The 24,747-nt window shown below is 45.9% G+C and overlaps 10 protein-coding genes across 10 annotated transcripts; 8 read left to right on the forward strand and 2 right to left on the reverse strand. All coding sequences in view use genetic code 12, as the record gives it.

Annotated features, from left to right (window-relative positions):
• Positions 1 to 150: 150 nt before the first annotated feature.
• ERG13 (hydroxymethylglutaryl-CoA synthase) lies at positions 151 to 1,491 on the forward strand (the record flags this gene model as incomplete). Its single annotated transcript, XM_029036902.2, has 1 exon — positions 151 to 1,491. The coding sequence occupies one exon, from the start codon at positions 151 to 153 to the stop codon at positions 1,489 to 1,491; it is 1,341 nt and encodes a 446-aa protein (XP_028888999.2).
• A 282-nt stretch (positions 1,492 to 1,773) lies between these two features.
• On the forward strand, positions 1,774 to 3,176 carry TUB1 (alpha-tubulin; the record flags this gene model as incomplete). Its single annotated transcript, XM_029036903.2, has 2 exons — positions 1,774 to 1,798; positions 1,855 to 3,176. The coding sequence occupies 2 exons, from the start codon at positions 1,774 to 1,776 to the stop codon at positions 3,174 to 3,176; spliced, it is 1,347 nt and encodes a 448-aa protein (XP_028889000.2).
• A 267-nt stretch (positions 3,177 to 3,443) lies between these two features.
• Positions 3,444 to 5,951, reverse strand: CJI96_0004653 (uncharacterized protein; the record flags this gene model as incomplete). Its single annotated transcript, XM_029036904.2, has 1 exon — positions 3,444 to 5,951. One exon carries the CDS (start codon positions 5,949 to 5,951, stop codon positions 3,444 to 3,446), a length of 2,508 nt encoding a protein of 835 aa, XP_028889001.2.
• A 1,872-nt stretch (positions 5,952 to 7,823) lies between these two features.
• CJI96_0004654 (cytochrome-b5 reductase) lies at positions 7,824 to 8,738 on the forward strand (the record flags this gene model as incomplete). The annotated part of the gene is made up of 1 exon (XM_029036905.1): positions 7,824 to 8,738. The coding sequence occupies one exon, from the start codon at positions 7,824 to 7,826 to the stop codon at positions 8,736 to 8,738; it is 915 nt and encodes a 304-aa protein (XP_028889002.1).
• A 714-nt stretch (positions 8,739 to 9,452) lies between these two features.
• On the forward strand, positions 9,453 to 10,484 carry CJI96_0004655 (pyridoxine 4-dehydrogenase; the record flags this gene model as incomplete). Its single annotated transcript, XM_029036906.2, has 1 exon — positions 9,453 to 10,484. One exon carries the CDS (start codon positions 9,453 to 9,455, stop codon positions 10,482 to 10,484), a length of 1,032 nt encoding a protein of 343 aa, XP_028889003.2.
• Positions 10,485 to 10,879: 395 nt separating this feature from the next.
• Positions 10,880 to 11,719, forward strand: CJI96_0004656 (uncharacterized protein; the record flags this gene model as incomplete). Its single annotated transcript, XM_029036907.2, has 1 exon — positions 10,880 to 11,719. The coding sequence occupies one exon, from the start codon at positions 10,880 to 10,882 to the stop codon at positions 11,717 to 11,719; it is 840 nt and encodes a 279-aa protein (XP_028889004.2).
• Positions 11,720 to 12,424: 705 nt separating this feature from the next.
• On the forward strand, positions 12,425 to 13,777 carry CJI96_0004657 (uncharacterized protein; the record flags this gene model as incomplete). Its single annotated transcript, XM_054702218.1, has 1 exon — positions 12,425 to 13,777. One exon carries the CDS (start codon positions 12,425 to 12,427, stop codon positions 13,775 to 13,777), a length of 1,353 nt encoding a protein of 450 aa, XP_054558193.1.
• Positions 13,778 to 13,888: 111 nt separating this feature from the next.
• CJI96_0004658 (translation initiation factor 3 subunit CLU1) lies at positions 13,889 to 17,752 on the reverse strand (the record flags this gene model as incomplete). Its single annotated transcript, XM_029036909.2, has 1 exon — positions 13,889 to 17,752. The coding sequence occupies one exon, from the start codon at positions 17,750 to 17,752 to the stop codon at positions 13,889 to 13,891; it is 3,864 nt and encodes a 1,287-aa protein (XP_028889006.2).
• An 859-nt stretch (positions 17,753 to 18,611) lies between these two features.
• On the forward strand, positions 18,612 to 20,504 carry CJI96_0004659 (SCF ubiquitin ligase complex subunit UFO1; the record flags this gene model as incomplete). Its single annotated transcript, XM_029036910.2, has 1 exon — positions 18,612 to 20,504. The coding sequence occupies one exon, from the start codon at positions 18,612 to 18,614 to the stop codon at positions 20,502 to 20,504; it is 1,893 nt and encodes a 630-aa protein (XP_028889007.2).
• A 479-nt stretch (positions 20,505 to 20,983) lies between these two features.
• Positions 20,984 to 24,724, forward strand: RPM2 (ribonuclease P; the record flags this gene model as incomplete). Its single annotated transcript, XM_029036911.2, has 1 exon — positions 20,984 to 24,724. The coding sequence occupies one exon, from the start codon at positions 20,984 to 20,986 to the stop codon at positions 24,722 to 24,724; it is 3,741 nt and encodes a 1,246-aa protein (XP_028889008.2).
• Positions 24,725 to 24,747: the final 23 nt, after the last annotated feature.

Genomic DNA, 24,747 nt, shown 5'->3' on the forward strand with positions numbered 1-24,747 from the left:
TAATAAATGGCTAATATCAGTTGAAATCCGCCTGCTGTGGCTACTAGCCATTGACGCCTTGCCTGCACAACACGTCGTATTTCGCCCATTCTTCGTTTAGGTTGCAATTCTTTTCCACCTTCTCTTTCACCACCTACACTCTTTTGTGAAATGCCCCAGAACATCGGTATCAAGGCCATCGAGGTCTACATCCCCCAGAACTATGTCAATCAGGCCGAACTAGAAAAATTTGATAACATTCCTCAGGGAAAATACACTATTGGCTTGGGCCAGACCAACATGGCATTTGTCTCTGATAGAGAGGATATCTACTCGCTTTGCTTGACGGTGACCTCTCGTTTGTTGAAAAACTACAACGTCGACCCAAAGAACATTGGTCGTTTGGAAGTCGGCACTGAGACGTTGTTGGACAAGTCCAAGTCTGTGAAATCGGTGTTGATGCAGCTCTTCGGTGACAACGACGACATTGAAGGCGTCGACACGATCAACGCTTGTTACGGTGGTACTTCTGCTGTGATCAACGCAGTCAACTGGATTGAGTCGTCCTCTTGGGACGGCAGAGACGCCATTGTCGTTGCTGGTGACATTGCCATTTACTCTCAGGGCGCTGCCAGACCAACTGGTGGTGTGGGCTCTGTGGCGCTTCTCATTGGTCCAGACGCCCCCTTGGTGTTTGACGCCACCAGAGGCTCTCACATGGAACACGCCTGGGACTTCTACAAGCCCGACTTCACGTCTGAGTACCCTGTTGTTGACGGCCATTTCTCCTTGACGTGCTACACCAAGTCATTGGACCACGCCTACAGAAACTACTCCAAGAAGGTCACCAAAGACGCCAACAAGACCGTGGGATTGTTGGACTACTTTGACTACTCGGCATTCCACGTGCCCACTTGCAAGTTGGTCACCAAGTGTTTTGCCCGTATGTTGTATAACGACTTCAAGTCAAACCCTGACGCGTTTAAAGACAAGCTCTCGCCAGAGGTGTTTGAGGAAGTCTCCAACATCTCATACGAACAATCCTTGACCGACAGAAACTTGGAGAAGGTGTTTTTGGGCCTTGCCAAGGAGGAGTCCAACAAGAGAGTCACTCCTGCTTTGAAGGTGGCCACCAACACCGGTAACATGTACACTGCCTCGTGCTGGTCCTCGTTGGCTTCGATCTTGTATTTTGTTGGCAACGACGCGTTGCAGGGCAAGAAGATCTCTGTGTACTCGTACGGTTCTGGTCTCGCCTCCACTCTTTTGTCCCTCAATGTTGTGGGCGACATCTCCTCAATTACCAAGGTTTTGGACTTGGAGCACAAGTTGAATGGCGGCAGAACCCAAAAGACTCCTCAGCAGTATGTTGACGCCATTGAGTTGAGAGAAAAGATTCACTTGCAGAAGAATTACAAGCCTACTGGTTCCCTCGACGACATTGCATCTGGCGTGTACTACTTGAAGGAGATTACCGACAAATTCCAGAGAATTTACGAGGTGAAGCAGTGAGCAATTGATACCTACACTTTTGTATTTACACGTCTGTCCATAGTATATATCACATATTCAGATAACTCTAGCTTATTCACGTTTGCAGCCAAATCCCTCTGGTCCTGTATGCAAAGCCCGTCTAACTATTTTGATCCTGTCCAAATCGAGAAAAACTAGATAACACAGAAGACCTGTAACGCTCCTCATACAAATAGTGAGTGAAGGTAGTGCGCACACCAATACGTAAACAAAATCCTCAATCACCTCAAAAAACTATTGCCCCTAACTCTACAACCAACCATGAGAGAAGTTATTAGTATTAACGGTATGTACGCGTGATCTGTATTAGAGCTGTCTAGATTGTGTATACTAACTCATTAGTCGGCCAGGCCGGTTGTCAGATCGGTAACGCCTGTTGGGAATTATACTCCCAGGAACACGGGATCAGATCAGATGGATACCTTCAAGAAGGATTGGACAGACCTAAAGGTGGCGAAGAGGGATTCGCGACTTTTTTCTCCGAAACAGGCTCGGGCAAGTACGTGCCTAGAGCATTGTACGTGGATTTGGAGCCAAACGTGATAGACGAGGTTCGTACGGGCGCCTACAAGGATTTGTTTCACCCAGAGCAGTTGATTGCCGGTAAAGAAGATGCGGCGAACAACTACGCTCGTGGCCACTACACAGTGGGCAGAGAGATCTTGGACGACGTGTTGGACCGCATCAGAAGAATGTCGGACCAGTGTGAGGGTTTGCAAGGTTTCCTCTTCACTCACTCGTTGGGTGGTGGTACCGGTTCTGGTTTGGGCTCCTTGCTTTTGGAGCAATTGTCCATTGACTACGGCAAAAAGTCCAAGTTGGAATTCGCCGTTTACCCAGCTCCTCAGGTGTCGACTTCCGTTGTCGAACCTTACAATACCGTGTTGACCACCCATACCACGTTGGAACACGCTGACTGTACCTTCATGGTGGACAATGAGGCCATCTACGACATGTGCCGCAAGAACTTAGGCATTTCGAGACCAAACTTCAACTCGTTGAACTCATTGATTGCCCAAGTTGTCTCGTCAGTGACAGCATCCTTGAGATTCGATGGCTCTTTGAACGTCGACTTGAACGAGTTCCAGACGAACTTGGTGCCATATCCAAGAATCCATTTCCCCTTGGTGTCGTATGCGCCTGTTTTCTCCAAGACTAGAGCCAACCACGAGTCCAACTCTGTTTCCGAAATCACTGCCTCCTGTTTTGAACCAGGCAACCAGTTGGTCAAGTGCGACCCTCGTGTGGGTAAGTACATGGCTACTTGCTTGTTGTACAGGGGTGATGTTGTGACCAGAGACGTGCAGAACTCGGTTGCTCAAATCAAGGCTAAGAAGACAGTCCAGTTGGTCGACTGGTGTCCTACCGGTTTCAAGATTGGTATCTGTTACCAACCACCTACTGCCATTGAAGGATCTGAATTGGCCTCCGCCAAGAGAGCCGTGTGTATGTTGTCTAACACCACTGCCATTGCCGAGGCATGGAAGAGAATCGACAAGAAGTTCGACTTGATGTACTCCAAGAGAGCGTTTGTGCACTGGTATGTTGGTGAAGGTATGGAAGAAGGCGAATTCACAGAGGCCAGAGAGGACTTGGCTGCTTTGGAAAGAGATTACGAAGAGGTGGGCACCGACTCTTTCCCAGAGGAAGAAGAGGAGTATTAATGATTACTTTCTATGATCTACGGTGGATCTTATATACCCACATGTTGCAACGGGCATTGTGTTGGCGATGCCTCAGGATATCTAATTTAGCAATATTTTATTTCTGCTAGGGCCCCCTTTATATACCATTTGATGATAAGTGTATTAGAATTGTAGGTCTACAGTGTGTTAAACGAAACTGTTTTAAAGGGTATAAACGAACGAATAGCCTAGAGGGCGAGTCCAAAGAAAGTAAAACAAAAAAATTAAATAATAATTGAGTAGGCCTCAAACGAAAAGATAGAAAATCGTCAACAAAACAACAGAAAAGCTTGCAGTGGAGCCGGCAGCCAAACCTTCATAAGTCGATACTACGTAGCTAGCGGGCAGTGAGCTGGATGCCACTTGCACAGCTGAGGTAGTAAACAATGATGGAGAAGCAGTGAGATGATCATTCCCTGGAGATTGGACCAATGAAGAAGCAGAGGGGTACTCAACATTTGAAGGAGTTGGGTTGTTGACTCCCTCTGCAACAGTTGTACTTGACTCTTTTCCACCATGGACGACATAAGTACTGTCATTGTTACCACCTTCAGGCTGATTAGGGTTCAAAGTCTTGTGATGTTCGGCCCCAGATTCAGTAGAAGCAGCAGGCTGCTGTGGAGCCCCTGGGTTCGAAGAGTGGAGATTTTCGTTGGATCTAATCGACTGTGGCACATTCACAATTGTAGTGGAAGAAGTGACAGCCGTAAGGGTCCTGTCAGAACCACCGTTGGTGCTTTCATCATGGGAAGCAACTATAGTAGAGCTCAGTGTAACAGGCACCTTTAAGGTTTGACCGGTCAGCTCAGGAACGTGAGGAGTGGTGTGGCCAGCTCCTGATTCCTCTACAGTAGTGGTGGTCGTGGTAGGGACCTGGACAATCACAGTGGTCTCGTCAGAAACACACACAGTGGTGTAAGCGGTGGTTGTGCCAGTCCAAGTGGACGTGATTGTCGTGCAAGGAACGCTTTCGCTTGGAACCTCTACAACAACTGTGACAGTGTCTTTAGAAGGCGCCGTGTGTGTCTCGGTTGAAGTAATGGAGTTGGTCCATGTTGAAGTGACGGTGGTGTAGAAAGTTGAAGGAGACTCAGTCAAATCACTTGAGATGCTGGATGAAAGGTCAGAAGAGGCCCTAGTAAAGATTCCAGTAGACACTCCAGTTGACACTCCAGTAGACACTCCAGTAGACACTCCCGTAGACACTCCCGTAGAGACTCCCGTAGAGACTCTAGAGGAGACGCTAGGATAGTTGGTGGGTACTTCGGGGATAGACTTTGAATTAGAAGACGAGTGGCCGGTTGATTCTGAGAAGCCTGTTGAAGAGGAAACGAAGGTCGTAGTATCCGAAACTGTAGTGGACGAAATAATTGACTCGGTGGTCGAACCTATCACCAAAGTGGTGGGCAACGATTGAGTCTTTGAGGTGGAAGTTCCAACACTAAAAGAGCTGTTGTAGCCAGTGTAAGATGAGAAATGCTCAGACCAAGAAGAAGAATATTCTGACGTCGAGGAATATTCAGACCAAGATGAGTGCTCAGACTCAATGACAGAATCAGTGCTCTGAGAGTATGAAGACTCCTCCCACAGGGTGGTCTCAGAAAAGGACGTCTCCCAGGACAGAGTAATGTCATACGAGGAAGTCTCAGACGGAGTGATACCAGGAACAGTGACGACGATGGTGTTGGTCGAGGGACCAGTGATAGTAGTCAAACCAGTAGTAGAAGCACTGGAGTCTGTGACTGTGGTAACAACAATGCTGTTGAACTCTCCATCACCTCCAGTCTCTCCATCCTTGTACATGTACCAGTTAGTCCACAAGCTGTCACACAATTCTATACCACCGCAAGAGAATCCGTAAGAGTATTGGTTTCTCGAATTAAAATCATAATGAGGAATAGCACTGTCCACATTAATGTATGGACGGAAGCCCGATGGGATGTTATCAAAAGAGACTCTAATTCTCGTAGCACAGCACTCGTCGACGTGGACAGAACAGGATTCTGCAGACTCTGGGAAGTAGAAGTCGTTGATTTGCTTGGTGATGGTTCCAACGACCGACAGACAGTCAAGCTCAACACCATAGTCAGGGTTCTGGATTTCAATGTAACCAGACATACCGTCGCAGTCACAAGATGGACCCAAGACAAGGTGCTGGTTGGTGTTACGCATAACGGCCTTTCTCAACCAGTAGACCCCGTGTTCGACGCTTCCACTAAACAAGTAAGGGTTACCTTCGTCGAAGTAGACCTCAGAGTGAAGTTCCTTACTTCCATCAGTCCACTTGACCACATTCGAACCGGCATGCCACACAGTAGAGGCTTCTAAGGTGGCTTTATCACTCGACAGACCAGCATTAAAGGTAAAAGGAAACTCCACGGTACCCTTGGCGGAATTGACTTTCTCACAAGCCGAAGTAGCAGTACATTTGAGCTCAGAGTAGGCCACCACGTTATCACCCGAGAATAAGTCACAGTTTGCAAAAGTGACTGAGTCTGCAACAAGATCCACTGCTCTGGTGCCTGAAGTGAACTTGTACACATAAGGCATGTGGAGAACAAAAGTATCACCTGCTTTCACACCATTCTTCTCATCAAACGACCATTCAACAGTAGCAGACCAGCTGGGAGTTTCCGGCAAGGAGTCCTCTGGTGGAGTAATAGAGAGAATCTTATCAAAGATACCTTCCTTGACACTGGCATTAACCAGAGCTGAGCAAGCGGCAAGGCCCAACAAGAACGAAGCAAGAACCATTAATAAATGGAAAGTAGAGAAACATTAGACGAAACAGACCAAGTATTTATACTTGTGGGTACCAGTATTTTGGGAAACAAGCACCTCGGCATCAGCAAGTGCTCGTCAACTTTCTTCCGTCAACAAAGGTGTTGCATGAGTGGCGCTAGTCCTCAAACAAATGTTTTGATTGCTTCAAACTTTCACAAAATTCAGTTGCTGAAGATTTAGGTTTGGTGGCCAAGGTAGGTCATCAAATGGCCAAAAAGCTATAGAAATGTACCATCGAAGATTTTACCAGGCTCCCCTCAGTATGCTGACTACAGAATAATTCATGTATAAACTTCCTAGTCTACTTCTGTAAGGTCGATCAACTATGCGCAATATTTAACTAGCCGAATGTGTATTCATTGGCAAACATCGTCAACTGGCATGCTTATATTCAAAATTGCCTGCTGTGCATCGAAACACGCTTCACGAGTTGATTGACGAGGTATGTTTTCGTCAAATAGAACACGCGTTGAGCCGGTAGACTAAACTGTTCCTGATAAGCGAAATATCAAAACTGTTTTGATCGATTTTGTTGATTCTGCCACTACACACTAATTTGTATACAAATAGCAGTTATCACCACAATGGCCCCTTACAAGCAGAAGGATACAAATAAGCAAATCTAGGCTTAGATTCTACGAGATTCGAACGCAGGAACGAAAAGCTAGGTTCATAAACGCTTTGCTAGTTCAAGGCATCTTGCTTACCAAAACGGCCTTCCGCTCTCGTCAACGTGCTTTTCTTCGCTGCAAGGGCGCTAGAATTGCGCCGCCGCACAAGCAGAAATTCTCGATTGTTGCAAAAAAAAAGTTTCGAGGCGTGTAGCCGATTAGTCTATTTTTGTGACAATTGAAGCTGTGGTAAAGGAAGTTTGCTGTGGTCGAAGTAGCACAGAACATTGGTTGGATGTTGACTTTTGACGTTTTTGCAACCAACACGGTAGTCTCCAATCACATGAACCTGGAATAGCTACAGCACAGGAAATTCGGGGTGCAAAATGAATTTGGTCACTTTTTTTTTCCTACTGGACAAAAATTTCAAAAGACGTTCGTCCAATTTTTTTGGGGATTTATCGGTCCATTTTATAATTCCAAGAGGTGCTCTCAGGAAGCACCGTACATTACAAGGCACAATTTATTCAAATGCTCAATTAGCCGAAGCTAAAACCATTCAAGCCCTCAAACTACGGCAACAGCACGAGCACATTAACCTACGGCGCGAGTGGTCTGATATTGGCCGTTACCATCCTACGTTGCTGTCCCTCCCTTACCATTTTTTCATCACACCCCTAAATGTAATTCTAGATTTTGCTGGCTTAAAATTCAATTCATATACTCAGAGAATGGCTCCTATTTGACTAAAGATCGCCTGTTGTAGGTTCGTGATCTTCTTTATGAGAATTTCGCAGCCATTTATGGCATCTCACACAATTTCGCAGTAGCATAGATGACACTCACTAAAGGATACATTGGTGTCATAAAGCAGAACAAGTAACAAAAAAGTAAAATCAAGTATTCGCCTCTATTTCGGGGAGAAAGGTTTTCAGTAGCTTTAAGATCACATGACAGGACGAAAAGTTTACGTTTTTCCCGTTGAAGTCAAACCAGCTCAAGACAATAAGCGCAAGATATACATTCAAATAAGCCCAATTCATTTATCCCCACTCAACCTTTTTCACCTTGAAGAGCTGTTGAATTACAGACCTGTTGGAGACTCGGTGGGTCCCCAGCACGTGACCATTGTCACGTTTACAGGCGAAGATTTTGGCTGAAAAACACCTATAGTGGCAGAAGCTTGTAGAACCATAATTGCATACCGCACTAATACCACATCCCCTTGGCCATGGAAGACAAAAGAGATTTGTTAAAACAGCCGCTTCACGGGATCTACATTCCCATCGGCCTCATTCTCTTTGGCACTGCCCTTTTTGGCTTGCAGTACCTTCCCTACAGTATAGGATTTATCGTCATTGTGTGTCTGTGGAATTTCTATGAAGCCTGGAACAGACGCCAGTCAGTGGAGCCTGTGCGTTGGAATGAGTTAGAACTAATTGACAAGACGGTCATCTCGAGAAACTCGGCCATTTACAGGTTCAAGCTCAACCACGAGGATGAGGTGCTCAACGTTCCCACTGGGCACAATGTAGCGTGCTGCTTCACCATTGATGGCAAGGACGAAATCCGGTACTATACACCCATTTCCAACCGCTTTGATACGGGATTCTTCGATTTACTTGTTAAGTCGTATCCTCAGGGAAAAGTCCTGAGGAAGTTTGCATCGCTCAAAGAGGGACAGACAGTGCTCTTCAGAGGACCTGTGGGTAGATTGGAATACAAGACCAATATGGCCAAAGAAATTGGATTGGTTGCAGGCGGCTCGGGCATAACCCCCATTTTGCAAGTGATCACTCAGGTCATCACCACCCCCGAGGATACCACCAAGCTCTCGCTAATTTATGCCAACGAGACGGCCAATGATATCTTATTGAAGGCAGAGTTGGACGAAATCGCTAGAAAATATCCTCATTTTAAAGTTCATTACACCTTGACGAACCCTCCAGCAGATTGGACGGGCTCCACAGGGTACGTTACTAAAGAAATGGTGCAAGAGCACTTACCGCCCGCGTCACCAGACAATAGACTCTTTATCTGCGGCCCACCAGAGATGAAGCGCAGCATGATGGAGATTTCTGAGAGCTTGGGGTGGGAAAAAACCACGATGAAGTCAGCCCCTACCGACCAGGTGTTCTGCTTTTAGCTGTAGGGTTGTCAATTGACCCATTGAGTCAGAATCGAATACTAGAAATTGATTCAGGTTATCTATTGACCTTGACGTATGCATAGGGATATTCATTATATACAAAATACATGTGGTTATGATGGGGAAATGACGATAGGGGCCCCGGAATCTTCGGTACCCCCTATCCAGCAAAAATTTTCATCTTAACTGGGCTTGCTACATCGGGCCATCAGTGAACGTTAATGAAGGTGTTTGGTCGAGCCACGGAATAATATCTCTTCTACCAATATTCAACCGCAACGCAGCGCCTAGCTTCTAGAAGTCGCTTTTAGGAAGGGTCCCCGGGACACGGACCGCATGGGGAAATTCGGGCTTCTTGCCAGATGATGCCGGTAACCGGTGACCGGGATGGAAAAACTCCGATAGAATTAGGCCCCGTTGACAAGTGCGTCAGATATCACCTTCAACAATGGCCAAAGGTGGCAGATAATATGCCACGGGAGTATTTCCTAATTGGGAACGGGATCCGCGCATCACCGCGGCAGAAGTGCTCGATTTGGGTAATCTCCTGGAGCAATGGTTAAGCACGTCGCTATAGCTTATTCTTCAGAGAGCTACTACTTCTGTGCATCTGTCAAATATATAAGGCGGTCAACTCTCCTTAGGTGAGGCTTGTTTTTTTTTTTTTCTTTTCCATCCTCAGTTCATCAATCCAATATCCAAAGAAAAAAAATGTCGGTTCAACTCCCAGGTAAATTCGCTTACGGTACCATGTCCATGACTTGGACTCCAGAGCCCATCTCCCATGAGCAAGCTTTTGAGTGCTTGCTGCACGTAATTGAGAAACATGGTGTCAATTTCATTGTTGGAGGTGAGTTCTATGGACCAGACGATGCTAACATGAAGATGACCGAAGAGTTCTGGAAGAAATACGGTGACAAGTACCCAGACTTGATTGTGTCGTTGAAGGCTGGTTTCAACTTGGAGAAGTTCTGCCCTGACGGGTCTCAGGAGTCGGTGGCCAAGTCTATTAAACAGTTTGCTTCTCACTTCCCCAAGGAGAAGTCTAAGAGACCAAAGTTGATCTTCGAGGTTGCCAGAGTCGACCCAACTATCTCTTACGACAAGACCATTGGGTACATCAGTGAATTTGTGAAGCAGGGCGTCATTGACGGTATTTCCATTTCTGAGGTTGGTGCAGGCTCCATCCAGAAGGCCATCTCTGTGGCTCCAATTTCCGCCATTGAGGTTGAATTCCACTTGTTGTGTGAAGACATTCTCACCAACGGTGTGTTGGCAGAGGCTGCTAAACACGACATCCCCGTGATTGCTTACTCGCCATTGTGCCGTGGCTTCCTCACTGAGTTTGCCATCAACGATCTTGATAACTTCTACAAGTTGAGCAACAGACCTGGTGATGTCAGAGCCAACTGTGACAAGTTTGTTGGCGACAACTTCTGGCACAACGCCAAGAGAGTCAAGGCATTGCAGGAGTTTGCTCACAAGAAGGGCACGACCTTGGAATCCTTGTCCTTGTCGTGGATCATCGCTGTTGGTGGCCAAGAGAACTTCTTCGGTATCCCCAAGCTTCCTAAGATCATGCCAATCACCTCCGGTACAAGTGCGCTGAAGATCGACCGTAACTTGGGCTCCCCAGTTCAGTTGACCAGAGCTGACTTGGAGGAGATCAACAAGATCAACGAGGCCCACCCAGTCAAGGGTTACCGTTACACCAAGGAGGCCGAGGCTCTCAGCTTTGCTTAAGTGATTTCATATAGCTTTCTAAAAAAATTGAATGTAACGATTCAAATATAGTCGAATTTCATGAAATATTAGAAAAGGAACTATCTGTAATACTTAATGAGTCTATTCTTGAGTTTCCTTTCAAGTGACTAGTTTAAGGCTGATGTTTCCCAAAATATGGTGGCGTAAACTTAGTGATTGTCTCTCGCTTCCACGAAAAGACTATCTAGATACAGAATCTAGATACAGAATTATCCATGTGGCCATAATACCTGACTACACAACAAAAGAACAAAATTTCATTATGGGCCGGAACAAGACGACATTTTGCAACCATTCTCAACCGCGACATTGTCGCACACATCTTAGCTCGATGCTCATCTTCATCGCCATAACCTGAGTAAGGCCACCAAGACATGATTGAGGATAGGTCTGTTTGCACATTTTACCTGAAAATCGGGGCTTGTAGGCACGGAGAGAAGTGCTCACGCAAACACATCCAGCCGCATGAGCTGAAAACCGTGCTTCTAGCAAACCTATACCCGAACCCCAAGACAGACCGAAACAGTGATATCTCTGTTTCCGACAATACCAGCGCCGAGGCGTTCGAGCATTTCTACATTGACGTTTACAAAAGGCTAGCTCAGGCTGGCGAGATTGACTCGATGCTCGTGTGTGAGAATGAAAACTTCCATCTCAGCGGGAACGTCTACGTCAAATACACCAGTACAAGTGCCGCTTTGCAGGCGGTAATGCTGATCAACCAGGAGTGGTTTGCGGGCAAACCAGTTTACTGTGAGCTTTCACCTGTGCAGAGCTTCCATGAGGCCAAGTGCCGATCTCATGATACCAACACGTGTAATCGAGGTGACCATTGCAACTTCATGCATGTCAAAAAGGTGAGGAGCGAGTTGGTTCGGAAGCTACGGTTGGCGCAAGAGAAAAGCTTAGCTTTGAGGAAGCTACGAGAATTATTTGGCGACGAGAAGTGGGGAGAAGAGTGGGAAAAGGGCACGAAGGAGAAGTACCTGAGGGATCGGAAGAAAAGAAAAGTCGAGAAGGTGGAGGTCGATAAGATTGCTGCTGATGAAGATGTGAAGAAGAACGAGAAAGAGGCCATCGGTGAGAAGGAGACGGCGAAGCCTGAGAATGTAGACGAGAAAGAAAAGACAAAGAGCACGGGGCACGAGCCTGAGGAGGAGAGTGAAGACGAGCCTGTGTCCACGACGGAAGCTGTTGCTCGATTGTTTGCTTGAGGAGCGACTTATCCTTGCATTGCTATTCTTTGAATACATCTCTACCGAAAGAAAAAAAAGCTGAAGTTGCTTTGTTGAGTAATCTAATCGAGTTCAGCTTGTATTCGCTAGTTAACGATACTCGATCCAGAGCAATGAACGATTCAATTCCGGTTCTAGGTTAAATTTCGGCTCCCTATACACAGTTTCTTCTCATGGGCGGGTCCACTTAATTTTGAGTTCCCTCGATCAAACGCTACCTCTCCCAGGCCTGTTTTAGTCTGGGATTCCTCTCTAATAAGTAGCATACGGACTAGCCTTCTTCATGTTCCCATAACATTTAGATCTGGTCAATCATTCATCTTAGATTAAGTTTCTCACTCTACACCCAGTCCTCGAACTAGACCTTGCAGTGCTGACATTTCGCAGCCAAACATCCACCACCAACTTAACCGAAACGCTTAACCAGGCAAACAAACTAAAATATAAGGACGAAATTCTCAATCTATACTTTTCAGTGTCATGAACCAACAAAGCATATAAGAATGCAAAATCAAATTTTTTTGTTCACCTCGTTCCCCCCCATGTGAATCCTCAGGCCATTCTCGTAGTACCTTTCGCGGGCTCCGCTTATCGGTTCCGACTTGCATTTATACAAACCTACCAACATACTGGGGAAGCGGAATAAAAAAGCTCTTCTAAAATTTGGCCAGTACTTCCTTTTCCATGCTAGCCGCTCGTCTAATATCGTCTGTTTCGAGAAAACCCCACTTTGGTTGCAGCTTACCGCCCGCCCTACTGCTATCCTCAGCGTCTCGCCGGCATTTTCGTGTTTCGCTTGCCAGAAACTACACCACAAAGTTGATGAAGGATAAGAATCTGGAACACAAGCAGGCTGACAACAAGACGACTCATAGTCATTCGCATGACTCAGTGAATCACAGCCATTCCCATGACTCTGAGTCCCCTTCCCACTCCCACGATCACTCCCACGACGGCGGTGCACACTTGTTCCACTCCCACAGCCATGCCCAGCCCAACGAGCTCTTGGGCAAAGGCTTCACCACAAATCCAGCAGTCAGAATCACGTGGATTGGCCTTTTGGTCAACGTGGCCATGGCAGGATCCAAGGCTGTTGGTGGAGTAGTTTTCCACTCCCAGGCTCTCATAGCAGATGCCATCCATTCCCTCTCAGATATGGTGGCTGATTTTCTTACATTGGCTACAGTAAATGTGGCCCTGAAAGAAGGCTCGGTGACGAGGTTCCCAATGGGCTACGGGAAAATCGAGGCCGTGGGCACTTTTTTGGTGAGCGGAGTGCTCTTGTTTGCCGGTTTTTCAGTTGGGTGGAGCTCTTTGCTACAGGTGTTCGAGTACACGCTACCTCCGCAGATGTTTGAGTGGGTTTCGATGATCCAGGTCCATTCTCATAGCCATGGTGTGATGGATGCGTCGGGGGATGCCCATTCCCACTCCCACGCTGCTCATGCAAACCCACAAGAGGTTCAGATGCCCAACATCAACGCGGCGTGGCTTGCCTTGGGATCTATTGGGGTCAAGGAGGTGCTTTACAGGAAAACAATGCAGGTGGCTGATGAGACAAACTCCAAGGTTCTCGTTGCAAATGCCTGGCACCACAGAGTCGATTCGCTCACTGCGGCTGTGGCGTTTGTCACGGTGATGGGCGGGGTGTTGTTTGATTTGGCATGGTTGGACGCCGTGGGCGGCGGCCTTGTGTCGATTTTGATTGTCCATGCTGGCTGGGGTTCGTTCAAAGAGGCCTGGTACGAGCTAGTGGATCGCTCCGACCCTCCAGCGTCTGAGCACTACCAGCAAATTAGACTGTTGGTAGAAAGCGAGGTTAGCACGGCCGCTGCCTCGCTCAGTCAAAGCTTCACCGTCAAAGACCTTTCTGTCTTGAGTGCTGGTGCCAGATTCAACCTCATCTTGCATCTCGAAACAGACAAAAATGTTCCTTTGCAAGAAATCATAGATTTCGAGAGAGAACTACTCGAGGGCATCAAAGAGTCCAACCGCTACGTTGGCAAGGTGTTTGTTGACTACAACATTCGCCAGTAACTTGAACGCATTCATGTAAATACAGCCTACCTAAACGGCCTGCCTACATCGGCCGACATAAATAAAGTCTTATGTACACTATGCTATAAACAAGAATTTCTAATTACAGGTCTAGTTCTTCTTTTTGTTCTTCTTTTTTTCGCTGCTGCTGCTTTTTCCCTCGATGAACTGTAAGATTTCCTCTACCGACTTAGAAGCAATGGCTGGATCAGATACAGGCAGACTCTTTTTGCCGTTCTTCCCTGCCAGTTTCTGTGCTGGTTTGGAAGCAACAGAGGCATTCAGTTTCGCTGCAATCTTGCCCTTTTGATTCTTTCTCTGTTCAGCGGCTTGGTGCTCGTTGTAGGCAATGTATGTCTTGATCTGGGTGACAAAGTTGGAGCATTCTTTGGAAAAGACGTCTTCAGGGCCAACGACCTTGTTGAAGACTTCACCAGCTTTAGCGAATTGCTCCTGTGCACCTTTGTAGTTACCCAATTGGACCAAGGAAACGGCGTAACGGTGTCTAATGAGGGCAGTAATATCGGAGACTTCACCGTTCAACTTCTCAGACGTTTCAAGCGACTTTGCAAAGAGCTTATTGGCCTCCTTGTGAAGCTTCATATCCTGTAATATTGCAGCAAAGTTGGTCAATGTACTCACACAGTTTGGATGATTGGGGCCGTAGACGTCTGTCCATAATTGAAGTGCACGGCTATTAAGCGCAAAGGCACCTGACTGATCCTTGTTGAGGCTATCGAAGAACGATGCCTTGATGTAGGCGTTGATCGTCTCGTAACTGTCTGCGCCGAATATTCTTTCGTTCAAGATAATGGCTTTACGAGCGACTATCGAAGCCTCGGTGGTCATGCCTCTCTCGGCGTAGAACTGAGCCAAAGTAGAGTAGAGGGAGGCTGCCTCAGTATTGACAGTACCATAAATTTGCTGATAGAACGAAATCAATTCTGTCATGAGAGTAGTACCCACCTCCACGTCACCTTTGCTGAGATGAGACTTTGCGGTCTCGTAAACCTCGTCGACCATGGAGCATCTGTAACTGGCATCCTTCACAATTGGAACAATATCAACAATATCGTCAACAATAAAGACTGTAGTTCGCTTCGGAGGAGGCGAAACCTCAGCGGGCTTCTGGTGATTCTTCTTTCCCTTTCCTTTCTTCTTACCCTTTGTCTCAGAGACTTGTTCAACCACCTCCTGAGATGTCTCGTTGGCGTCAAACTCCTCTTTCGTAAAGTGGTAAGAGCGAGCTTTCCACTGTATGCCTACTTTCATAGCAATCTCTCTTAACAAGCTGAAAGGTTTGATATTTTCTGGCCAGTCTGGGGCTAGTGAGTATCTGAAACGGAGGAACACCTCTTTTTCAATTGCATTGATCACGTCCTCAGGCTTCATGTCAGCAAAAGCAGTCTCTTCCTTTGAGAATAATGGCTTGAGCAAGGCGTCAATCTCAATTGTTGGGCTGCCATTCACCTTACGACCAAACAAGCAGTTGTGGAAGTGTACCACAAAATGAGGCTTCAAAAGGAATGGAACTGTCTTGCCAAGTTTACGAATAACATGCTTGGCTCCTCTAGCAATCATTTCTTGAATGGCGAGTTCAGTCAAGGCAGTCATGTTTGCCTTTACTGGCACTAGCTTAGCAGAAGACTGCTTCTTCTCGTCTTCTGTGGTTTCTTCCTTTTCAGTCTTTTCATCCTTTTCTTTCTCCTCTCCCAGTTTGGTCTTTTCTTCCTCTGCTTTCTGTTTAATGGCGGCCTCATTATCCCTCACTGTAGCCTCAGTTTCCTTTTCAAAGGCCTCAATTCTGCTTAAAGCTTGTTTCACGATGTAGCCCAAGTATCTCATATTGATACCGGCACGGTGCATGAAAGCAGTCAAGTGGGCACCATCAAAAGGAACCAGGTTTTTCATGATGTCGTCCAAAAGCTCGGGAATCAACTGCTTTTTGATGAAGTTCGACACTTCCCTGACATCTTCCTGATCATCCTTCAGCTCTTCAACACCAGTGAAGGCATCTGGGTTGAGAACAATCTGGTCGACTGGAAGCGCAATCAGAGGTTTTTCTTCTCCATCCTTGAGCTTGCCCTCCTTCTCCAAGCGCTCGGTCTCTACTTTAAACATAGCAGCCGCCTTTCTCTTATACCACTCTTCAACAGCATCATGTCTCAAAGAAGCCTCCTTGTGTGGGTACGAAGTCTCAGAAGCATCGTAGTGCTCGTCCAAAAACTCTATGTCCAAAGGTGTGGTTCTGTACAAGTCAATGATGTACTTCCTGTGGTCGGTACCGACAATGCACTTTGCATCCTTCGAAAGAGCAAGCTCTTTATCTGTACTTGCTCCAGATGCCAACTCCACAGTGTGAGGCTTCAAGTGAAAAGCTTCTCCAATTGGTTTCAAAGCTTCATTGAAGTCCTCCGAAGTATGAATCACATTATTCTCGTGCGAGTAACCTTGGACAATCTTGTCAATCAGATTTCCATTTTCATCCACTTGGTCGGAGAAAACACCAGGGACTGGGGCCTGACACACGACTCTCTCGCCAAGGAAATCAACGATACAAGTCAACAAGTTGCTAACACCAGGCACATCAAGTCTGTTTAAAAGCTTGACCGCAGCCAAATCTTTGCCAAAACAGTAACGAGCAGCCTCATCACCTCCAGTTTCATCATGAGCACCAGTGGCATTCACACCAAAACTGTAGAAGATATTGTTGCGCAAAAAGATGTGATCGGATTTGGGCTCGTTAGGGTTCAATGGAACGATGTTGCCCCTCAATATTTCAACGGCAGTGGTGGTCGATATCTGAGTGAACTCCTGGATATACTTGTTGAGCAATTTTTCCCTGAGCAAACGTTCATTGAACGAATCCTTGGAAAATTCCTTGATACCTTGGTACTCCTCGTTCCAATCCTTGACAAAGTCAGCGCCATCGACGCCGTTCGAGATCACAGGGAGCTGAGAGCGGAAGGAGTCTGGAATGGTGGAATCTTTTAATGCCGCTTCTGTAACCAACCATGGGTAGGAAACGGCAGACTGAGAGAGAACCAAGTAGCTCTCGGCATATTCCGAACCCTTTGCGAGCGCATCCTTATTAGCTTCAATGGTGGCAAGGAACTTGGGCGATAACGAGGCAACCAAGTTGTGGAAGATATACTCACGGTGGTATGCGCCCTTCTCGTTGACCTTTAACGAAGGGTCGAAGTTGGCATTCGACAAACGGTTTACAAAAAATCCCGAGGCGTGACAAGTGATGGAATACGTTTCGCTTTCCAAAGTGGTCAATGTGAGGTAGAGCAAGTCGCCCTTAGCCTTTTGGTGCTGGGGAACACTCCACTGCGACAAAGTAAGTGACTTGATTGGGAGGTTCCACCTGGCAAGAATGGAGTCGGTGGTAGCAAAGTCCACCACATCAAATTCCTTTGGTTCAACGAGTTGCGAGACAACTGCCTTGATCTGAGCCTTTTCTTCGTCGGACGTTTCATTCTCAGCCGAGTCTTCCGTCTCCTCCTTCTTTTGTTCCTCCTGCTTCTTTTCCTCATGTTTCTTCACTTCCTTGAAACCCAAGCTGTTGAATTTCACTCCTCCAGCACTCACACCGTAAGCACGAGCAGCGTGATCGAAGAAATTCATACCAATGGTCTCTCTAAATTTCAAGAGATGGTCGTAGACGTCTTTTAAAGAGTAAGCTCTTTCGGTCAATCTGAGGTCGAACTTACCTGGAGCACCAAAGACTTCTTCCAAAGTAGAAAAATCATCAAATTCCTCTGTCACGTTCTTTTCCCCGTGAAACAAGTTGAAGTTGGTCAACTGGCTCAACAAAGAGCTCGCAGTTAGGGCTTCTTTCACGTCACTCACGGTATCGGTAACCACATGGTGAGTTTCCACGTACTCAATTTTATGGCCCAAAAACGAGGGAAGCGCTATTTTGAGCACGACCTGAGCGGGCTCCGGCTGTGACAGTTGTGCTTCTGCCATTTGTGGAGTAAGTGATTAGAGTAAGTCTGACTGAGAAGAATGAAAAACTTTGTGGGTGCCTGGGCACTGCAGGCAGAAATGGTTGCAAATCCGGGGGAATGAGGACAGTACAACTGGACAACGAGAATGAATTGATATATAGGAGCTTATGAAAAATCGAACGTATTGTAAAAAGTTGCGTTATTTAGGTGCTGTTGTTGGTGACGGAGGGGTCGGCAAGTGGACACCCAGCTAAGGCGCTGTTTCATTCGAACCGTTCAAAAAGCCAGCAAACAGCAACGCTATATAGACAAACTAAGGAAAAACTATATTTGTCTGAGATATGTTACCTATTTGAGCGCATGGTGTAAGTGTTACCATCCATTGGGCATCAGTGTCTCACTCACGAACTCTTCTGTGGTGTAGTGCTGACATTTCACTCACTTCGGGCAGGCAAGATTAATTTAAATTAAATTAAAACACTCCCATGTGTCTCCTTGAAAACTCACAATAATTTTGCCGATAATAAGAAAGACCACGGAGGCGACTTTTGTTGGACTTTACTCTTTAGCGGCCACTATTTATGGCTGCGAAATTTTAACAAACTAAAAGAAGCGTCCGTCAACGTCAACCATCCAAAGCCATAAATAGAAGCTCCTATAACTCACAAAGGATTTTGTGAGCTCAAATTTAAAGAGCTCCTTTTGGGCTCCATTGGTGCCGTTTTTTCGGTACTTTTTCACTTACACCTCCCTCCATCCTCTATGTCTCACTTTTTCACAACCTCTATCAAGCATCGCACATCTACAGTCACCAAACACTACTACACTGCTTCTCTGAAGGAGGCTACACTTATTTTCTTTCTTTGCTACCTACTTTCATGACAGACTCTTTAGGCAACTGCAACCTCCCGCCTACCCCAGCTTCGCTAGATCCCCCCAAAGTGCATATCAATGACCTTCCTCATGAGATCTTACTAGACGTGTTTGCCCACATGCAGCCCGTGGAGCTCAAGGATCTCCGATTGGTTTGTCGAAAATGGAACCTGGTGGTATCAGATAAGTCTGCTTGGGTCAAGGCATTCCACAACCGTTTTGGCACTGGCAATGTGTTTGCCTCTGTTACGGGCTCCTCCATGTGGCTCACAGAGTACTTGGGCAGAGTGGCGATGTCACGGAAATGGAGCAAGGGTAAAACGTTTTCTCACTCGTATGCATTGGTCAACAACGAGTTTGGCATGCGGGTGCCTCCCAAAGTGTTTGTGGACTTCATTCACGATCGACTCTTGACGTTTGCTCGATTCTCGGGAGCCATATCCATGTGTACGCTTTCCACGGGCCGCAACCAGACGTTTTTCCCTGAGAGTTCGGTTTTATCCATGGGCATGGCGGTAGATTGTAACTGGTCCCACTTGTGTGTGGGGAAGCCCAATGGTGAGGTGTGTCTCAAGAACCTCATAACTTCTTCCAACAGCGTTTCGGGAAAACAGTCAGTGACGAATCTTCAGGGCCAGACAGACGATCCGATTATGATTCTTCGCATGAACGATGCATTTGATAAACATAAGGAGAAGATGGAGATCGTGGCTGGCACCAATGGCGGGCTTCTACATATGTGGAGTACCACCAAGCTCTTGAGGACGATCTTCGTGAGTCAAACTTGTGGAGTACTCGATGTGGTTAGTGACTTCTCAAAGACAGTCATCGTGGTCACAGAAGAAGAGATTGTTGCTTATGAGTTGACCACTGGGGAGGAATCCCATCGTCTTTCTCATGGCGTTGCAGCCACTGGAGATACCGGCTTCTACATTGACTTGGCTGGGATGAACGTTGTGGCTCATAGTGATAGTAAAATCAAAGTGTTCCATCTCTCTGAGCAAGTATACACGCGGGAAACCTCGGCCCCTGATGGCTTAAGCATCATCAGTGGAAAGATGCAGCAGACTCAGCATAAAACAAGGCACCCCGAAATTGCTGGTGGAGACGGGCGTCTTTTCGCTCTCGTTTTTTCGGATGGGAGCGTCAGCACTTTCAATATTCGTGACACAGACAGCGAAATCAAGTTTCTTACACGGATAATGCCTCGTCACGACGCTCCGCACGGGATATTCGACTGGACTGCTGTGGCCTTGAACAGTTCTGTGATTGCGATTGGGCTAATTCCCAATTGGGTCCATTTCTACGATGCCCACCTGGGCGAGTACCTACGAGAAGGAGCCAAGATTCTGCGCAAGCTCTTCCGTGCTGGTGAGCCTCCCATTCGACACATTGAGTTTAGCCCTCTGCAAACATCAGGAGTCGTCGTCAGCGGCAGCGTTGCTCAATACTTCAAGTTTGGAGAAGACACCAAAGGTCAAAAGAAAAAACCAAACACGCCTCAATCGGCAGAAGGGTCCTCCCGAAATGCCATGCATCGTCATATCAAGGATCAATTGGCCGACTACGAAACGCTTGAACATTCCCAACGTCAAGCCGAGCTAATGGCAGACAGGTATAATGGAACAGAGCACGAGTCAGAGCTAGACGAGTTACGAATGGCCATGGCTCTTAGCGCCAGTAGCGCTCCCACAACAAGTGAGGATGAAGAGCTTGAAAGAGTATTGGCGCTCTCAAGAGAAGAGCTGGAAAGAGTCGTCACTCCAGTTGAAGGCGGGCTGTGGACACACGAGATATTTAAGCAACCTGCCACTGGCCATCCAGGAGAAATCAGAGATGAGAGTGATGATGATGAAGTGTTTCGGCGAGTAATCGAGCTCCTGCTTCATGACCATTGATTGTGTTCCGGCCCATTGTCTTTTAGTTGCGAGGTTTCGCAGCCACAAACAAGTCATCTTTATTCAACGGTTTCGCGAACAGCTTTTGACTCCTTGTTGAGTCATACAGGTCACAAACCACTTCTTTACTTGAAATCTGAAGATAGACTTATAGGCATTTTGATAATCTTTTCCGATGAATATCCATCACTCAATTTTTGATTTAAAAAAAAAAAAAGAAAAAAGATTAAAAAAAAACATCGGTGTTATTTGTCCGGCTAGGAAGTTCCCGATCGCACCCGACTAGTTTCCAAAAAGGTACGGCACAGAAAAAGTTTTAGGTTGCCGTTATTTGCGAGATCTTCCTTCCGATGAAACCGTTTTTCTCCTTACCTTTTGCCATCACCAATTTGAACTCCCGCAAATAATTTCTCTTGTTGCGGTTCTCTGCTACCCCCAGGCAAATTGCCTAGAGTTCACATCCATCTTGCATTACTGTCATGGCTTTCAAGCTTCGGGAGCCGAGGATTCAATTTTTTCAATCCTCTTTTCCTTACTTGAACAACAACGCCCTAACGAAATACCTGCGAAAGCACACTCGTCATTGGCGCTCAGATGAACCTCATCCTTCCAATCACAGATATCTTTCGATTGCAAGTGGTCATTATGGCATTTATTTCACCATCCTTAATCATGAGTTACGCAGGGAAGAGAAGGCAGGACTCAACGATACAAACTCCCACATTCTTTTAGTTTTCCCTTCGAGCACTCCATTGGCTCAGTCTATTCCATATTTGATTATAAGCAAGGTTAAAGATGAGGTTTACAGTCACATCAACCATCTCAAGGATGTCTCGAGAGAGCTCTTGTCGCTGTGGGCGCTTGTGAAACCAAGGAGCCTTAAGCAGCAGCGAACATTCATCAGACATTTTTCCACCAGCGGGGCAGAGTTAGATCGTGATCCTTTGAAGCTCTACTCTTTGCTGCAACCCAAAATCGAGGAGTTGCCAGTCGAGCCGACAGAGGAGCAACCCTTTGAAGATTCCTTCCAGAAAACTCAAGCTGAGAACATCATGAGAATATACAACAACCATACATCTTCAGAGGAGTTAGACGTCATATATCCACTCTACCAATCGCTTAAGCGGAATGACATCCCACTTCCGTCGATTTTGCATTACAATATTGTCCTTGAGTCTATTTTGTTGAGACTGCTCGACAACCAAACTTTGTCGCTCACTGCCATTGAGTCCAGACTCACAAATCTTCTTACTGTGTATCAGGACGTTCTTCGCTTTTGCTCAAAAAGCTCTTTGAAGCCAGATTCTACAACGTACGACCTTGTGTTGAAAGGAGTTTTCGATGGCTGCGTCGACACGATCACCGCTGGCCGGTCACCCGTTGTTGCCCAACACATTTACCACGAGTTCGAGGCCAAAGCTCTGGAGTTTTGCCAGGTGGGTGTCGAGTTGTTTATGTCCTTGAAGGATCACCAGGCACTTTCACTAACTTCTCTTATGCCAAGCTTGTTAGCTGCTGTCACTAGTTACCCTCAGGTTTTAAGTGCAGAACTTATCAAGAAGATTTTGGAACTTCGAGACATTCCCGTCGGTGATGGATATTTCTATGTCGGCTTGATTGACTTATCGAAATACTTCGCGTCCACCGGCGTTGATGGACTGAGCAAAGAGGAAATCCACAAATATTTAATTTCAGTCTATGAGGATTTCAAGTCCAACACGGACAGATTTCTGGATCTCCTTGCCTATGAATACAACGTTTACTCTGCATTGATACTGGCATTGATAGGCAATGGCAACTTGCTGTTGGCAACGAAATTTTTGGATGATATTTTAAGAGATTATAGGTCTGCTTTGCAGGCATCAGCCAAGGATATTGATATCGCAAAGCAGAAAGTCTCTTCGCTTCTCTCAGTGTATCTCGAGGCTATCATGGAGACGGGCACAACATCTGAGATTCACAGGTCATACAACCTTTTAGAGAAATTCAATAAGGTTCCTTATCTTCCTGAGTTGTCTACTCATGTTTACAACAAATTGATTGGTCACTTCATCAACGAATACTCGTCACTCGAGATGCAAAAGGAGTCGAGCAAAAGCGAAAAGTTGCTCAAGGCTCAGAAGACATGTTATGACATTATTTGGAGACTCTATGAGAGCGTTGCGATCCGCTCCGACTTTCAAAACTCTCAGTATGATGCTACCATCTTTCCAAAAAAATATGCTAGTTGCAGAGAGCATTTGTTGTCGTTGAGTATCGACTTAAACGACCAAGCAAAGATTCTTCGCATTGTGAAAGAAATCATCGCCAAGAATCATGCGATCGTGGATTGGAATGTCTCCAAAAAGTTAGTCATATACCTTGTTAACGCTTCTGAAATGTTGAACAATGACGAATACACCAACTTATGTTGGTCAATTTTAGAACAGCAATCAACTCATCATTTCGAAGACTCAACAAAACTCAACAGTTTCGTGAGTGAGCATATTCCTTACCTCACACAGTTTACGACTGAGGTATCTTCGAACAGGTTGTCTAATTCTCCGATGATTAGAAACGCGTTTGCTGGTTTTCAACTTTCTTCTGATAACATTTTTGGTTTGATGTGTGCTATGAACTACTTTATGCAAGTGGCAACTTCACAAGAGCTAAGCAATGATGATAAAGTAAAAGTGTTGCAATACCAAGCAAATCTCATCAAGGAGTTTGAAGACACAGAAAACCATTACTTGCAGCTCTCTGATGAGCTTATTCAGTTTAAGACCAACGTCAAGAATTCATTCGTATGGCTAGCATCATCGCTCCCATCTGATGTACGTGTTACACCAGATATCACACAAGTGTTCAAGCTTCTTGGTTTAGAGGCACCATCTGGAGTCGGTGAGCGATTAAACGCAATTATGGCTTTGGATTACTCAGAGCAACTCTCGATTGAATTCTCAAAAGGTGTTGACCTTGTCATCACCGCGTTAAAACATGGTTACAATTTCAACGCGCTCACATGGAAGGTGATTATCAACAGAAATTTTGTCATCGATGTTTTAGCAAGAGAGAAGAGCATCATGATCTTTGACTTTATTGCCAGGCTACTTCACCTGTCTCTTGAAGTCAATGAGAAGCACGCTTTACTTGCTCAGATCATATCATTTAACCATGAAAAGATTAACATTGAGATAATGAAGATGTTGCTCACCGATGATTTCAAGGAATCTCTAGGAAGTGGTCGTGTTATGGATGCATTTGCCAATTTTTTCATGCTGACAAGCAACAAGTACTTCGTGTCATTATTCGAGAGAAGTTTTGAAACCTTTGTGAGCAGTTGCGAGAACAACAAGTGGCTTGCTAAGGCCATTTGCAAAGTCTCATCCACAAACAAACTGCACTTGGTTGAGTTGATACCCGATCAACGCATTTATTCGCTTGATGCTCAAAACCAGGACGATGTCGAGCTCCTAGCTTCTGTTGTCACTTGTTTCATCGACCTTAATCGTGACGCTGAAGTCACTAAGCTTATGAAACATTACTATTCTGGCGATGGGGGTAATCGTGCATTGATGAATTCTAACAAGATGATATCTGTGTTGGTTGACTTCTACATTAGGAAAGGGGACTATGATGTTGTTCTTGACCGATTCGAAGAGTTTGCTGATCGTTCATTGGAACTCAAGCAAGCTGTCAAGTTTGCGAACTTGATGGCTGAACTATCAGGACACAAGGCACGCAGAACAAGTACCAAAGATGACGAAGATATCTCAACATTTGCCTTGAGCCTTCTCTCTTTAAAGGACTTTGGACAGATGTCCAAATTGCTCGAGCTGAACAAAGTTTTCTTGAGGAACAAAACAGCGCTTTTTGATTCATTGGTGTACTACTTGACGAAAGCTTCCACTTTAAGTGCAGAGAAGACCTCAAACAAGCTCAAATGCAAGTTTGAAGCCTTAATGAGACTTTCCAAAGTGATGCGATTGAAAGAACTAGCAGTGGATAGTTTGATCAATGTCATACGTCTCTTGGCCGCGATGAGAGCCAGAGACTTATTGAACATTCTTGTGAACAAATTCGTCAACAGGAATGAAACTGCATCGGTGATTAACCTTTACTTCTTGCAAATAAAAATCTCTTCCGCTCACGAGGCTAACAAGCTCAAGCAGGAGTTTGAGTCGGCATTGCGCAGTGTTGGTGACGAGATTAACTTGGCCAGCTTAAAGCAGGCTGTTTAATATATTTCATACGACGGAATGAA

The sequence above is a fragment of the Candidozyma auris genome, chromosome 5 (genome assembly GCF_003013715.1).
Source record: "Candidozyma auris chromosome 5, complete sequence".
In the NCBI taxonomy this organism is placed as follows: domain Eukaryota; kingdom Fungi; phylum Ascomycota; class Pichiomycetes; order Serinales; family Metschnikowiaceae; genus Candidozyma; species Candidozyma auris.